Source organism: Plasmopara halstedii (genome assembly GCF_900000015.1).
Source record: "Plasmopara halstedii genome assembly, contig: Scaffold_650, whole genome shotgun sequence".
NCBI classification, from domain to species: domain Eukaryota; phylum Oomycota; class Peronosporomycetes; order Peronosporales; family Peronosporaceae; genus Plasmopara; species Plasmopara halstedii.
This window is the reverse complement of record NW_020187567.1, coordinates 81,622-97,630: the sequence shown is the minus strand read 5'-3', so window position 1 is coordinate 97,630 and position 16,009 is coordinate 81,622. Positions and strand designations below refer to the sequence as shown.

Here is a 16,009-nt window from a genome sequence, read left to right as displayed (position 1 = left end):
AGTTAGTCGCAGAAGTTGAGCAATTATACGTTGGCCATAACGTCTCGTCAGAAGTACTTGCAGCATCTCCCGGATTTGAGACGCCACTAGACCAAAGAGCAGCTTTTGCAGACTCTGATGTCCACTCACAACATGGATCACCAAGTTCCTCACCATTCGTTTGTCCATCACCATCCGAGTCTTCTATGCAAAGCTCCGTCGTCCATGTGTGACTGGCATCATCAAAGTCTGTGCCAAACGCATTTCGAGCGCCACCTCCAACAGAATTTGTGTGGCCAATCGCTTTCACACCATCGACATTTGCGCCGTTAGGAACTTTAATAACATATGCCTCGTAGCTTAACACTGGAGTGATAAAAAGCGATGAAGAGACTAGAAAACCAGTTGGCGAGAATCGAGTCATATTTTTTATAACGTTGTAGATGTTGAAAGAAGATGCAAGGCCTAAAGAAAGTACGGGGTAACACGATGAGTCGCGAAACGCAAGTGAGGTGTTAGGCAAGGGACATAGCGACAGTCGAGAAAGTTAAGTTTGGCCAGTTGGCAGTTCTTCCTCGTCGTCTGATCGAGAACATAAATACTCTTTTTTTTAGGATTGATCATGTAACAATATTTGCTTTAAGTTATCGCTGCTCTATGAATAGTACATTCTTGTGTATTATTTATTCCAAAGCACGATATCTAGTCAAGCGGAAAAGATATATATTTACTCTGCGTCCACTGCGCTGACACTGATATTTATGCTCTGCATAAATACTTGAATTTAGAATAGAACATAAATCTTGCGACGAACGCAATCGTTCGACCATCTTACTTAATCGGCGCGAATCTCTCGTGATAAAGACGGCAAAAAGTCCATTTTAAACTCTGTATCGTATGACATGATTTGACAACAGTCAGTTTGCGAATAAAAACACAATAATGATCCATGCATATGAATTGTTCCGTACTAGAAATATAAAGAAATGCAGTTTATTATCCTACAATCGTCAGTATATATTATACTAAAAGAAGAAAAATATTAACTGCTATTGTGGCGAAAAGGCAATTCCATTCCTATCAACAGAAGGGTAGCTTGGTGCCCTATAAAACGATTGCCGCCGTTAGCGTCAGCAAACCAGCTGTAGTTGTCAGAGCAAGACCATTCCAAGCTGCTTTTGATGTTGATGCAGTGGAATCAGAGTCAGATGAACTTTCCGTGCTTTGGATGCCAGTCTGGGAGCCACTGGAGTTAGTCGCAGGAGGAGAACACTTATACGTCGGCCACAACGTCTTGTTCGAAATACTCGCATCATCTCCAGGATTTGAAACGCCACTGGACCAAAGCGGATCTTTCGCGGACTCTGACGTCCAGTCACAGCATGGATCACCCAGTTCTTCGCCATTCGTTTGTCCATCGTCATCCGAGTCATTCATACAGAGCTCCGATGTCCACGTGTGACCGGCACTATAAAAATCTCTGCCAAATGCGTTTCGAATGCCTCCACCGTCAGGATTTGTGTGGCCAATGGCTTTTACTCCATCAACGTTCGCGCCATTAGGAACTTTAGTAGCATAAGCCTCGTGGCTCAAGACTGGATCGATCAAAAGCGACGACGATGCTAATAAAATTGCTGGCGAAAATCGAGTCATTAATTGACGTTTTGGATACTGAAGAGATTGCAAGCCGTCGAGGAAAACACGTTGTGATACGATGAGACAACAATCACAAGTGAGCTGTCAGGTAAGAGACAATATAACGACAGGCGAGAGACTCAAGGGGAGCATTCTGGTTGGAGAGAATATATCGCATGTTTACAAATGTAATAATATTCTACTTGTGCAAAGCTTTTACATAATACTTCTTTCTTTTAGTAGTACTTCTTCATTATATATATAACAGAGTGCTACATAATATTTAGTATATTTTCAGTACAATATTAAACCACTTATACAATCTTACGTTTTTAACCTGTAATATATCGAAGTAAGATGTTTTCATGTGGTAATGAGCAAGAAGATTAGTGTTACAAACTTTTTTCATCTATTATTTAAACATAGTGACATGACCAGACCAAAGATGTATAGTATAAACATTACTTAAATGACAGTTATACTCAAGATAATCCGTAAGTAAGTAAAGACAATTCCTTGTATGAAAATGTTTGTATGTAAAATGAGTCTATGCATGCATTTACTGCACATTTCGAATTCTCTATCGCACTCTATTCTTCCTACACGTCACACTTGACTGTAAGTAGACATTTTCCGTCCCATCGTTTCTTGTAATACTCCGAAATACGACGACCATCTTCTCGCAAATCATTCCATTCAGCACGTTCCTCTGGTGAAAGACGAGGTAAAAGATCCGTTTTCATAAAAAAATCGCGGTCCGTATCATGTAACATCATAGCATCAGTTACAGCATCGTACCGAAGACGTTGCTTTCCACGTACAATAGCCATTTTTCGAATTGGATCATTCGTAAAAACGATACGCTGACCAAATGGAAGTTTGCGCTTTAATGAACGACCTACACCATTTTGTTCGAATCCTCCTTCAGGTAATCCCGTAATATCCGCCAAAGTATTTAAAAAATCATATTGTTCTGCTGCATCGTCAATAACAAGCCCCACAGCATCTCCTAAACGTCCTTCTGCAATGATCGCAGCTGGTACACGCGTCACTGATTCCTCGTGTTGATTCGCATTAGCAATTTCAGGTGCTTGACCATGATCTCCCAAAATCACAATAATTGTATCATTTAAAATTCCTTCTCGGTCCATTCGATCCATAAACTTCCCAAGCTCCATGTCAGTAAAATATCGCACTTTCATGTACCTTTCAATCTGTTTCGCTTTCTTTTCATCTTGAAACATGGTATAAAACGTTGGTTTTGGCATCTCGTCGTACCATTTTGGCCAATGATCAAATGGTTCATGGCTCGAGATGGTGTAATGGGTTACAAAAGTTGGGACTTTCGGCCTACCTTGTGCCATTCTCGCCTGTTGTTTGTTCCTTTTTTTTACTAAAAGGTCCCCAAGTAACTGAAACGTAATATCGTCGTGTACCCCCCAGCTAAACCCTCGACGTGCAGCACCTTCCCAGTCTTCGCGACTTATATTAAGATTTGATTCTGCCAAATCCATCATAGCTTCGCGATCCCATACTTGTTCAAATCCATGCGTAGGAAGAAAAATATCCCAGGCGTCAAGTGTGATGGAAGACCCAGTCGTGAAATACGTTTCGTACCCTTTTTGTGAAAACAATTGCGGTAATCCGGATAATTTCACATCTACTTTACCTCCAGTTATCCCGGATTCAGACATACTTGGGTACGGTACTTGAGCAAAGAGTAAACTCTCAAGTGACCTACTTGTGGGGATACTGGACCAAATATTACGCATTGCAACACCACGTTTGGCCCATTTATCAAAATTGGGTGTTATAGTCAAATTAGTACCTTTGAACAAATTCGACGGATCATCTTGTCCCACAAGGTACCTTGAATCTCGAAATCGAAAGGATTCAATAGCAATGATTACAACATTTGGTGGATCTTTGCTATCAATACTAACATTAAACGCAAGATCTCCATGAAATCCAGTAGTACGTCGAAATAAAGTATTGTTACCAAATCTTTGATGTTCTTCCGCAACGTCAATGAAGTTTTCAACCCATGGATCACCATTTTGTAAGGTCTGGAATTTGATATTAGCTTGAGTTGGTTCAAATTGATGTAAAAGGAATTCATTGAGTGTCACATTTAAGGCTGCGTATGCTACCAGAGGAGTACAAATACATCGTAAGACCATCACAAAGGCTGGTATAATTACAAGTCCCAATAGCATCGCAACAATTCGATGACGAGCTGCAAAACCTTTAAATGATCGTTTTGTCAATTGATTAACTTTTTTCTCGTCTTCTGTGCCTTCTTCAAGAGGTACTGCATGGTATTGTAAACCCGATTGTATCTTAGTAAATTTCGTGACAAGATTCAATGGATTCCAAAGCGTAAGATCCAACCACGTTAGTCTTACACGTCCAAATGCAAAGAGTGTTGTTATAAGAAAAACAATTGATGACGTTTGATACGCGACCAAAAGTTCTTCATTTGAAATAGGGACATTCTTTAAAAAGTGCCTTTCGTGCCATATTGTGACAAATAGACCAAGTGAGAAGCGCATATCACGGTACAACACGAGCACGACATCAGTAATAAAAGGTGCCGTGAGAAGAAAGAAAAGGAACCACGAGATGACAAACGTTGCGACTTGAAATATCAATGGCAAACCCTTTGATTCCATGTTTTGCTTCTTTAATGTCTCGTGTTTTAATGTATCAAATATCCACAGAGCACAAACAAAGTATGTTGTACAGACAAAATCTTCGAGAAACCCAAGACTCAAAGCTAAGAATTTGATCGGAAAACGATAGTCGTCAGATGTTCCGTACATGTTAACGAGAGCCTTAAGTGCGAGGTAACGACTGACGAAAAAGAACAGTTGTACAAAGGCATATGTGTAGAACCACCCTATCCAAGGATATGATTCAAGTGTAATTCCACGGACATAGTGATGAAATCTGCGTTTGTATTGATTCAAAAAGTCGAGATAACGAGAGAGTCGTGAGGAGGGAGTCACGTGAACGGAAAGATGAGATCCATTGAGTGAACGTAAATCGGGAAAGCGACGTTGAGGGAATTCGAATGGAATTTGATTGAAATTCTGGAGCTTGGATTTATCCATTGTTTAGTGAGAATGCGTCTACTTGGAATCAAGAATGAGTGAGTGACGCTCTAGTGACGTGGCGGAAGAGTCGAACGTCAGCTGATACTCTTCATATGTGGATGAAGAGCGAGTTTAAAAGGGATATCTAATTATGCAGCATTTTATGTACTTTTAATAAAGTTAAAAGACGCAAAATAAAAGGGTATTAAAGAAGATAGGTTGGGTGAACAATGTGATACCATATGTAATGATTACTGAACAGACGAGAGGACGACAGAATTAACACCCATATGATATTATTATTGATGACATGACGAGCTTGCACCGTCTTTTGGTCAACCTGATTCTCAATAAATCAACTTGTAAAGCTATCCAAAATGTAGTATTTGATCTTGAATATAGAATAGTATAAACATCATTGGAAGATTAAGCCGAATTTGATAGTACAGAAACGAATTTTACACTATTCAACACCATTCTGTATTAGTGTTACATTATTAAAATAATGTCACTAGCTGAAATTATTGTCGTGGATGCTGACGCTTCGTCTCGATCATCGCTCTCTCTCTTCGCTCTATGCAATCGCATTGCAGCTTCCTCAGCTTCAAATACTTCCATTTGTATCAACCTAATTGATCCTCCAACTTTATATGAAGCTACAGTCTCGTCCTGTGAAAAGCCAAGAGCACTCGATTGCTCTGGTGTCGAATATGTCGAGATAATTGAAGCGGCACTTTGTTTCATGACTCACGACACGTCGCGCTTTGAACTTAAGTGGTCGAGAAAACATTCTGCATTGACACTTATGGAGCGCGCAGAGTTTGCCATGAAATTCTGTACGATTCAATTCCAAGTTCGAGATGGTTCGGACAAATGGTGTGCGTTATTGCATCAAGTCGCTGTACAACAAGAAAAGAATACAAAAGTTATTAACGACAAGAGCAACAGAATTATCGATTTGGAAAAATTACTTGGTGACAAAGAAGCATTAGTAGAAACAGCATTGATAGCCAAACAGAGCACAGAGGACCGTCTAATCCAGGGCTTTTGCGCTGTTTTAAATGCTAAGAAAGACGAAATTAGAAGATTACAACACGAGGTGGAACAAGCGCAAAGATATGACGTTGCGACTGTGTCAAAGAAAAAACCAGTGATCAAGAACAGGAGAAAAGCATCGGGAGCTAAGTTGAAGCGAAAAAAAGAAGAGACTGAAAGTGACGAGAAAAGTGATGAACATACGGATCTTGATGATGAAGGAGATAATAGAATGCGCATGAAAAGAGACGCAGTCAGTGCATATAGTCAATTGCCGAGCCATTTAAAGTCGGAATCAATGCACATAAGCTCAGCAGACGATCTTCTTTCAAGTATGGACGACCTTATCAAACATGAAGAGAAGGTGGATGAAGAAACACAGCGAGGAGATACAAACATGATGAAGTTTGAACCAGTGACGACAGTATCCAACCAGGAGAAGGCAAAGCCAACGAAGAAGATACAAGCAGGTGAAGAGGCGAATCAGTCTGCGCGAGTTGAGGAAGCAATGGACTCGGAAGAGGAGGAAATTTTGGATATGTTGTCGTAACTACTACACAAATCTAGTTTATATTTAGGACGTAGTACTTCGTATTGATACACTACATCAATAGTACTTAAAACGTTGAGATGAAAAGAATATTATGTAAAACTTACAACCTTGATACGGATTGGGTCTTACTGAGCGTGGGTGGCTTTTGGCTATTCTTCTATAGAAGATAATTCGAAATGAATTTATTAATCGATATATCTCCATCGAACAAGTCAAGAATACCTCCATGAGTCTTGTTGCACCTAATTACTAGGATGTGAGACGTGTATTCAGTCAAATTGTTAGGAGCTCAATTTGAACGTTTGTCCAATGAACACAAGCTATCTCAGCGAAAGATTTCAATACTCCATAATGAATTTGAACAGAGACGACATCTCCATTTAAGTAACAGGTAGATGTCTGAACCATAGAATGTGTTTGATAATCGAAAGTAATAAACTTTACATACAGAGAGACAGGTGCCTATAACAAACAATTGTAGAAAACACACTGGTTGCAATGGATAGTCTGATATTATACAAGCCATTGATCCAGCACTAATCATGGTATTGTTAAAACTTGAGATTTTTTTCGCAATACTTGTGTTTACTTTAAAATATTCGGTAGTCTTGAACCAGACTAGACTTTTGCGATCGATTGAAGCTTAGAACGTCAAATGAATAGTGTTCCCTAACAGCAAAAATGTATTACTCACATTGCGAAATGGCTAACGCAAAGCCTTTTAAAACTAAATCGCTTAAGATTTTTAGCTGGAATCTTTGTCTTCACAAGAGCATCTTCTAAGCTCAGCTGTTTGGGTACGGGTTTTGGACACCATAATACGCGTTCCAGCATGTAAATAAGGAATTTGGCAGCATAACAAGGTCGGCTATCATTCCACTCGTAGTATACATGATGAATAGGTCGTCAGGACCTGCAACCTGTGACAGCTCTTGCGCAAAATTTCCAGTAATATGTTTTCTTTAACGCATTGAGAGTAACGAACCTCTTGAAAAAAGCCCTTCGTCGCATCTTCCGGACAGAAATGCGAAACCAAATGATGTCCCAGCTGCAGGCTGATACAGAAAGCACTTCCTACGATCATTATCACGAGAGCAACTAGCTAAAACCTTTCGCATCCGCTTTTCAGCAAGCACATACGTCAATTGACGCTCAATAACACATTGATTGCACCCACGATGAATCTTTGTCCATATCACAGTTTCGTTTCGGGCAAGATCTTGCGATTTTAACGCTCGGTACTTGCAATTAAACTGCTCCCAAAGTTGCCAAAGCTTCAAATTTTTCAATTCTTGTGTTGGCGCGAACGCAACATGCTTGCTTCACGGCATATCATCAGTGTTTAGCCGCATATAGAAAATGAACGGACAATGAAGTTAGTCTCCATTCAATCGAAACAACTCCGAAACACGAATCAGCATAAACCCTCCGACGAAAAATCACCGCGGGAAATATTTTTTTCGTATTGTGTATCTGAAAAATAATCCCAGAACATGTTTCTCGGATTGCGACCAGTACATCTTGCATCACCGGAATTGATTCAAAAGGTTGTCTCTGGTATCGAAACATCTCCATGTACAGTCCTTTCAATACTCGGACATACCCATGTCATCAGTGAAAAGCTGCGTCAAGGCTCAACTGCCATTGCTGAATAAATTGATTACGTCTCGTCCAATGAGTTTCGGGCACTTCAATAACGTCAGGTCACACAGCGGCGCAAGCGCCAAATAGAACTTAGATGTCGTAATTCCGAAATCATGCTGATGCTTTTGCATACTGTCGACGCAAAGGGTCACGCACATTTTGTTTGAATTAATTCCAGTGACTTCGTCAAAACTTTGGTCGAAAAAACATGATTCGCACAAATTACTCCAGCCACACGAATCTTGCACTTTGTATAGCATTTGAGTCCCAATGGCTTGACTTGCAATGGCGAAATCTCCCGGCACGTGTAGGCATTTTAAATGAGCTTCTGCATCATCGGATCTCCTTGTCTCTCATTAAGGAAGATTTGCTGCTGCAATTTATCGACTTTCCACATCGAGATCACCTAAACACAAAGATAGTCGCATGTCCGTCTTTCCATCTCTCCAAGCATGGTAATGATGATCAATGACGTTTGCTAGGTAGCCAAAACTCAATAAATCCTGAAAAACTCAATCCACATCGATCGTTGGGACCAAAGGCTTTGGCTCCTTTCAAAAAACGTAGGCACCACTGCCTTTTAGGTCAAAACCATCAATACTTTGTTTTTGGATCTGGCATACCCACAAGAATTTCATTCACTCCATCAAGTTGATTGTTTTCCAAAGCTTCAATCAGCTTCGCCATTTTGCCTTTTCTTAAGTTTCTTGACGTCTTCTGTGCTAGACTCCAGCCACGCTTCGCCCTTTTTCGCGAGATGTAGCTTTACTTTGCTGGCAGCGAAGTCAAACAGTAAAACTGAATAATCATAACCTCGATCTGACGCTTTACAGTTGATCTCATTGAATCGTCTTGTTTTATCTATTGATGTCATCTTGATGCTCCCAAATCTTTTCTTCGAGCTAAATCAAATCTGCTCATATCACTTCCAGTGCGAATCGATTGATCCGTTGATGTACCAACATTTGTCAGTCGTGGATCGCTTTGGAATCGAATGGAAGTGTCTTGATTACATACAAATACTAAAATTCCAGGCCTGACATTGACGAAGTACGATCAAACATTAATTTGAATTGCTACTGGCTGACAGACAGCGACTGAAGACACTGAGCCACTGGACACTGTTAGTATCAGTATTTAAATCGCATTTTGAGTTAGTTATATGGTCGAACAAGCTCGGACTGTAATAATGATGTGCTAATTCACTTTTCAAACTCTCATCACATAAGCAATATATTTCTCAATTGTTTTGTTATTTTGAATTTAAAAAACCTTAGCAATATGAAATCAGAATTGTTCTATATAAAACAAACCTATTTAGATATACCTGATTTGTGCTCTACTAATTTTCAATCTATTTCTGCTATTCGGTAAGACCTTGGGGTAAGGCATTGTACAACGATCTTAACAACTCGAGCTTTTGATCAGAACGCAACTTGCTGTCTGCCACAGATACTCACTGATCTTCGTCAGTCATGATAACAACATCAACTCCCGACACTGCGAGTCACGATCACTTTGTATCGATTGAGACACCTAAGCCTGAACATAACAAAACGTTAGATTTTTCAGAATCTCCTAAGTTCACGCTTCAATGGCTCAATCTCAATCTGAAGACTACGATAATGAATCCTCACACGAAACAGGCTGAAGAAAAGATTATTTTATCGAACGTTAGTGGTACAGCTGTACCTGGTGAGCTCCTTGTTATAATGGGTCCTTCTGGTGCAGGTAAAAGCTCGTTACTTGACTGTATTTCTGGACGTAATAAGGCTGTTGAAGGAGCGATTTATGTAAATGGACAGCCGTGGGATGATGCGAAAAAGAGACTTGCTTCTTACGTCATGCAAGATGATTTATTCTATCAGACTATTACAGTGAAGGAACATTTGGTATTTCAAGCGAAACTACGCATGGGTAAAACATTTACGGAATCTCAATATTTAAAGCGTGTGGATGAGGTCATGGAGCAACTTGGACTTATGAAGTGTCGTGATACACTTATTGGTGGAGTGACATTGCGTGGTATTTCAGGGGGAGAAAGAAAACGTTTGTCATTTGCGACGGAAATATTGACAAATCCATCGATTTTGTTTGTGGATGAACCAACGTCGGGTCTGGATAGCTTCATGGCTGAAACAGTAACGGCACAATTACAACAGATTGCTCGCGATGGTCGTACAGTGATAGCTACGATTCATCAACCATCATCGGAGCTATTCGCACTCTTTGATCAATTATACTTATTGTCGGATGGATCGACAGTGTATCAAGGCAAAGCGTCCGAGTCAGTGAACTATTTTGCTTCTCTTGGATTTCCATGTCCATCGTTAATGAATCCCACCGATTATTTTATGAAACAGCTTGTTGTTATGGACAAGGCTACAGATGCAAATGGTGTCGCACGCGTGGAAAAGATGAAGAAAGAATGGGCAATACGCCAAACACAGCCTTCGATTCAAGTATCGAATGATAGTGTAAAGATCGAAGAGTATCAAGACTCGCGGTTAAACTTTCTGGGTCAAATTGGTGTACTGTCACATCGAAATGTAGTCCGCTTTGTACGTGATCGACTTGGCTTTCGAGCGGCCATCTTTCAAACGCTTTTTATCTCTCTCATCGTTGGTCTTATCTATCTCCGGCTTGATTTGGACCAAAAGGGGATTCAAAATTTCACTGGTGGCTTCTTTTTCTTGATTGTCAATCAAACTTTTGCTTCTGCAAATCCAGTTTTCATCTCAGTGCCGATGGAACTTCCAATCATTATTCGTGAATATAGAGCCGGGCTTTATCGTCTCTTTTCCTGGTATCTGTCGAAAAATATGAGCGAAATTCCAATGCAAATTCTTTTACCAATTGTATTTTTCGTCCCAGCGTACTTTTTGATTGGTATTGGTCATGGATTTGATGTTTACATCTATCAACAGATTATTATCATTCTCGTTAATAGCTGCGCTGTTGGTCTGGGATATATGGTTTCCTGCTTGGTTCGTCGAATTGACATCGCTCCAATTATTGGAATGATCATTATCCTTCCCTTTCTGTTGTTTGGAGGACTTTTGATCAACAGTGATGATTGTCCAAAGTACTTTATTTGGATTCAATATATCTCCCCAATCAAGTATGGCTTTGAAGCGATCATGAAAATATTCTGGAAACAGGTGCCATTTATCGCATGTGACGACGCTGTTGAAAATTGCACTGCACGTTCTGGAACTGATGTGTTAAAGAACTTTAGTTTGCAATCACGGACAGCTTTTGAGGATGGTGTGATTCTACTGGCTATCAATATTGGGTTTCGTACTGTTGGATTCATTGGGCTATGGCTCAATTTACGTAAAGAGCATTAAGATATCGCTCTTTGCATTATAATAACTTGGCATTATAATTGAACGACGTTTAAATTCTTCCCAGAAATGTTTTCGTATGTTGTGTTGCTTTAAAGGATCTAATAAATGATACAATCAGCTCGCCACCTACTTTTTCATGCTTCCTACTCATCACCAATGTTTATTCATGTTGCTTAAGAAACTATATACGCAGATGAACACTCTAAAGGTCATTCTAACAGAAAAATATGAGCACCTAATTGTTTATCATACGAATAGACAGTGACATTTTTAAACTCTGGCAGCTCTACCGCCTATGTTCAGCAGCTAATGCAAAGCTATCTGATCCTGTCCTTCTCCACGACCAAGATCCTGCATCATTTTACCCACTGCCTTCCCAAAATTCGACAACGGATTTTCCTTCTTCTGATAAGCAGCACAGGGTAAAAAGCGACTAGTAATAAACTTCCATTGTGGAATTCCAATGACTTTATCGCCGGAGTTCAAATATTGCAGAATCGTGTAACAACGAGGATGTCCTTCAACACCAAAGTTCGCTCGAAAGATGTCCGAATAGTCAAGAACGCCTCCAAGACAATCTTGTTGGTATTGACACATGACCATTTCCATTTGTTCATTGGCTGCAGTTTCTTCGTAACCAACAATTCGTGCTGTTTCATACAAAGCAATGTTCAAACGCTTGACCTTTTCATCGTACGCACTTCCTGGCTCGAGGACTGGTTCAAGTTGTTTCATTTTTCCACGTCCTCTATTCTGACGTTCATCGGCTAACAACGTCGTAACTGCAGAGACTTGATTTGATGTCCAACACTTTTGATAGAATGTAGCGAGTCCACCACTCATTGCGTACGTGTAGCTATAATTTCCAAGATCTTTGGCATCAACGTAATCAACGTACCTGGACGGCAAGTCTTTAAAAAATGGGTAAAGAATATTTTGAGGATCTTCCCATACATTCACGACCGTCTTTCCATCAAATGCCAGTCCTCGAATTGTGATGTTTGTTGTTGTTGTGTAAGTTCCTGAAGATCTTTTGGCGCATCTTCGAAACCAACGCGTGTCGTTTCCCTTGGCTTCAATTGGAAGAATGACATTCTCACCTCCTACTTGACACTTAAAGTAGATGATTTGTAACAAGTCAATAAGTGCATGGTGAAGGTAGAAGATTGGATCAGCTGGTGACTCAAAATACGCCATGACACCACCAAGAGCGCTGTGAATTGTATCTGATACACATCACATCTATCGTTAGAAATTGAAGAGATTGTTGAATGATATACTACGTACTGTGTACTCCACGTTCGACTTGGGAGGTAAATACAGATGAATCGTTTGAAGAAAAGAGTTGCTGGTATACTGAAGCAAACGAAGCTGAATCAGGATACGCGGTATTTGTCATGGCATTTCTTGTTTTTCGAGTGATACATTTCGCACAAACAGTATTGTTTCCGCAGAATTGCGAGAGTGGAAAGCGATTCATGCAAGTAGATGAACTGAGGGGTATGACCGAATCATAGATGATCAAACTCTTGCTAGTACCAGACATGTCACCGCTAGAATCAGAGAGGAAAGGAGTACAAGTGAGGAGATTGGTACAACTTCCAGTAGCTCGACGTGCCCTAGCTGATACATGATCCCAGTACGGAAGTGTAAGACATCGATATTTCGAATTTAAACTGCGAAGCATGTTTTCGTATCCCAACAACAACATGCGATGCCAGTAGATAAACATGCAGTTTCCATGGGCCTCTTTCTCAGAAAGAAATTCAGTATGAACTTGAATGAACTTTTGATGAAATCCCTTGTCCATGGCGCTACCGACAGCTTCGAGATACAAAGCTTTTTCGGTTGCATTGTACGTATCCCACGATCGACGAATGCGAGGATCCGTGCAGTTAGTACCAACTTGTTGGCTACTGGTTGTTGAAACCAAAAGGAGAGTTATCCACCATGATAGAAACATTGATTTGAGCTTAAGATACGTCATGGAATGCACAACGATACAAAGATAATCAATTGAAGTTACTTGAGCAAAATCTTTTATGACGAAATGGATGTGATAGATGCTACTGAAAGATTTTTTGGAATCTTTCTGAAGAGTCGTGAAATAAGCTTTGAAAAAGATCCTTTGATGTAAGAGCGACATTGTGTTGCTAATTGCTACATAGATATGTTACTCATATCAGCATCGGTGATACATCATCCACTTGTCATGATATATCGATTGCTTTAGTGTCACGTGATGAAGATGTCTAATCATTTTCATAAGCCTATTATGGTACAAAACGTCTTGAATAGTAGCAAAGCAAGAAAAACAACGTCACGCGCTTTGTATTTCCATTTATTCCCTTGCAAAAGCTATTGTTAAAACTTTGGACTTACAAAAGAAAAGGGATAATGGCTTTGCGACGCAGCTTTTTGTATTCATCACCGTACGCTTTAAGATATCCACGGTGTTTTTTCAACGCCCAGTCCGCCATTTGCACGAAACCAACAAGTGTAAACACATAACTGGCAGCTACTTGCGTAAAGAGAGAGAAACCAACCCATCCAAGCACTTCAAAAGTATAATTGGGGCACGAAACGAGTGCAAAGAGGAATCCCTTTGGAATTGGACGTTCCTTCGAGCCTTCAGCGGGACGCATGTTTCGTAGCTGCACGTGGACACAGAAATTTAGTATCTCGGATATGACCATAAGCATTACACCAATTGTTATCTGTGTTATCGAGCTCGGACTAGTATACAGTGGATGACACAGTGGGTAGCCAACAACAGCTCCAAATGACCAATAGTAACTGCAGTTCTTAAACAGGTTACGCAGCGGCATTGTCGGTCGACTGAATCGATGTACGAAAAAAGTTTCGAGCTCACGTTTGACGAAATGTAGCGACCAGGCAACGACACCCAACAGCGCCGTGGTGCTTAGTGGTTTCGAACCAGCTTCTTCTCCATAGATGAATTTCGGGCGAATTGCATAGCCCAAGACAAAGAGCAGAGGACCCAAATACTCAGCTATGAATACAGTACGGTATCCAATTTGCGGACCCAAGTCACGAAAAACGAGCGTTGAGTCGTTCTTAATACCGTAGTCCACAAGCACTTTCGTGTCATCCGTCAGTGGCACAAGGGATTGATCACTTTGAAGTAGTTTAAAACTCTGTCGAAAGCGAGAGATTCCCGAATGTTTTTCAAATGCAATTTTCAATTGACTTACAGTTGGAGTCGAGCCTGGCACGTCAATCGAGCCATAGTCTTTCGTACTTTTCCCATTCTTGATTACCTTGACCAGCATCTTGTCAAATGCCAAATCTTTGAGTATGTGTGGTCAGCCGACCGTCTTCATGTAACATTACTGCAACACATACAATAATATTGTTTTTTATTTTCAGCCAATTATAAGATTGTAATTTGACAAGCTGCTGTTAGCCAGCCAAGTCAGATACTGAAGAGTATGACGGAAGTGACGATTCGCAAGGGGCTACGGAATCCATTAGACGAGGCACAAGTGCGTCGTGCTGTACTTGCGTTACAACAATTTGCAGCTAAACGAAATGAGAAGCGAACAAAGACGGCACTGGTTGAAGATAGTGACTTGATCTCATGCATTTTGACGCGTAAAGTCGTACCTGCGAAGGCGTCGTTAAAGCCTATACCAATGTAATGTTAACTTGCAATTTATATTGAATGATAATGAGAAACTTATTTGTTTGTATTCTTTATTCTAGCACACTTCCTCATGCTATACGTGATGAATCAGCCGACATTTGTTTGTTTGTCAAGGATGAAGACAAGAAGCGGATTAAAGAAGCATTAGACAAAGACCCTGTTCAAGGTGTGACGAAGGTCATGTCAGTTAAAAAGCTACGCAAGAATTTTTCTCAGTTTGAAGATAAGCGCGCACTTGCTGGTGCCTATGACATGTTTTTGGCTGATGACCGTGTAATACCGTACCTTAAAGGTCCGCTTGGCTCGAAATTTTTCACCAAAAAGAAACAACCTATTGCTGTTCGTGTTTCGCGCAAAAATGTCACTAGTAGCTTGCGTCTCGCTGCTAAACGAACGGCTTTTCACGTTAGTGCCGGCGTCTGCCAAAATGTCAAAGTGGCGCGTCTGGACATGACGATTGAGCAAATTGTGGACAATATCATGGTGGCGATGAATAGCTGTGCTAATCTTGTGCCGAAGGGATGGAATGGTGTACAGTCGATAAATTTGAAGCTTGTGGATTCGGTTGCCTTACCAGTGTACAATGCTCTGGCCCCACTGGCCAAACTGCCACCAGTTGGAAAGACTTCAAATTTAAAGAAACGGAAACTAGAAGAGTACCTTGCTGAATCAGAAGAGAATGAGAAAGTAGGCGACAAGACCAAAAAGCAGCAGAAAGTGGTGGGCGATAAAGTAAAGTCTCAAGAGAATAATGTGGTCAAGGCTGCTGACCTAGCAGAGAAAAGGCCTAAGAAGCACAACAAGAAGGTGACGAAGGAGGACAAACCTGCAGAGATGACTTCGCATTCAGCTAAGACGAAGAAGATTCGATCGAAGAAAAACGGATCAAAGAAGTAATCGTTTGTAGATCTCTCCCTCTTTTATAATAGATTCACGATTGCAAACAGCAGTAACCATTTGCAGCTCCCCTGAGCCTCAGATTTAGGATCGTAGCAATGCCAGCGAGAGATGTAGACTTTACTATTATACTTAAGCTGTAGGACATAAGTCT

At 40.5% G+C, this 16,009-nt stretch overlaps 10 protein-coding genes across 10 annotated transcripts in view; 3 read left to right on the top strand and 7 right to left on the bottom strand.

The window, feature by feature from the left end:
• The window catches only part of PHALS_12671 (atp-binding cassette superfamily), a gene marked incomplete at both ends in the record, with an annotated part of 4,275 nt that extends 3,872 nt beyond the window's left edge, over nt 1–403 (bottom strand). The window contains one exon of the mRNA XM_024728265.1: nt 58–403. Within this exon, the coding sequence (XP_024578759.1) occupies nt 58–403 (346 nt within the window). The remainder of the gene's footprint in view (nt 1–57) is intronic.
• A 680-nt stretch (nt 404–1,083) lies between these two features.
• Nucleotides 1,084–1,632, bottom strand: PHALS_12670 (atp-binding cassette superfamily; the record flags this gene model as incomplete). Its single annotated transcript, XM_024728264.1, has 1 exon — nt 1,084–1,632. The coding sequence occupies one exon, from the start codon at nt 1,630–1,632 to the stop codon at nt 1,084–1,086; it is 549 nt and encodes a 182-aa protein (XP_024578758.1).
• A 581-nt stretch (nt 1,633–2,213) lies between these two features.
• PHALS_12669 (sulfatase-like protein) lies at nt 2,214–4,727 on the bottom strand (the record flags this gene model as incomplete). The annotated part of the gene is made up of 1 exon (XM_024728263.1): nt 2,214–4,727. The coding sequence occupies one exon, from the start codon at nt 4,725–4,727 to the stop codon at nt 2,214–2,216; it is 2,514 nt and encodes an 837-aa protein (XP_024578757.1).
• A 487-nt stretch (nt 4,728–5,214) lies between these two features.
• PHALS_12668 (DNA repair protein XRCC4, C-terminal) lies at nt 5,215–6,294 on the top strand (the record flags this gene model as incomplete). The annotated part of the gene is made up of 1 exon (XM_024728262.1): nt 5,215–6,294. One exon carries the CDS (start codon nt 5,215–5,217, stop codon nt 6,292–6,294), a length of 1,080 nt encoding a protein of 359 aa, XP_024578756.1.
• Nucleotides 6,295–7,082: 788 nt separating this feature from the next.
• PHALS_12667 (uncharacterized protein) lies at nt 7,083–7,872 on the bottom strand (the record flags this gene model as incomplete). Its single annotated transcript, XM_024728261.1, has 4 exons — nt 7,083–7,217; nt 7,283–7,345; nt 7,407–7,617; nt 7,667–7,872. 4 exons carry the CDS (start codon nt 7,870–7,872, stop codon nt 7,083–7,085), a joined length of 615 nt encoding a protein of 204 aa, XP_024578755.1.
• A 17-nt stretch (nt 7,873–7,889) lies between these two features.
• PHALS_14621 (uncharacterized protein) lies at nt 7,890–8,560 on the bottom strand. Its single transcript, XM_024728260.2, has one exon. The coding sequence runs from the start codon at nt 8,199–8,201 to the stop codon at nt 7,932–7,934; it is 270 nt and encodes an 89-aa protein (XP_024578754.1). The 5' UTR covers nt 8,202–8,560; the 3' UTR covers nt 7,890–7,931.
• An 856-nt stretch (nt 8,561–9,416) lies between these two features.
• PHALS_12666 (atp-binding cassette superfamily) lies at nt 9,417–11,291 on the top strand (the record flags this gene model as incomplete). The annotated part of the gene is made up of 1 exon (XM_024728258.1): nt 9,417–11,291. The coding sequence occupies one exon, from the start codon at nt 9,417–9,419 to the stop codon at nt 11,289–11,291; it is 1,875 nt and encodes a 624-aa protein (XP_024578753.1).
• Nucleotides 11,292–11,597: 306 nt separating this feature from the next.
• On the bottom strand, nt 11,598–13,254 carry PHALS_12665 (RxLR-like protein; the record flags this gene model as incomplete). The annotated part of the gene is made up of 2 exons (XM_024728257.1): nt 11,598–12,517; nt 12,579–13,254. 2 exons carry the CDS (start codon nt 13,252–13,254, stop codon nt 11,598–11,600), a joined length of 1,596 nt encoding a protein of 531 aa, XP_024578752.1.
• A 415-nt stretch (nt 13,255–13,669) lies between these two features.
• PHALS_12664 (3-oxo-5-alpha-steroid 4) lies at nt 13,670–14,584 on the bottom strand (the record flags this gene model as incomplete). Its single annotated transcript, XM_024728256.1, has 1 exon — nt 13,670–14,584. One exon carries the CDS (start codon nt 14,582–14,584, stop codon nt 13,670–13,672), a length of 915 nt encoding a protein of 304 aa, XP_024578751.1.
• Nucleotides 14,585–14,743: 159 nt separating this feature from the next.
• Nucleotides 14,744–15,855, top strand: PHALS_12663 (ribosomal l1 domain-containing protein 1-like; the record flags this gene model as incomplete). The annotated part of the gene is made up of 2 exons (XM_024728255.1): nt 14,744–14,949; nt 15,018–15,855. The coding sequence occupies 2 exons, from the start codon at nt 14,744–14,746 to the stop codon at nt 15,853–15,855; spliced, it is 1,044 nt and encodes a 347-aa protein (XP_024578750.1).
• Nucleotides 15,856–16,009: the final 154 nt, after the last annotated feature.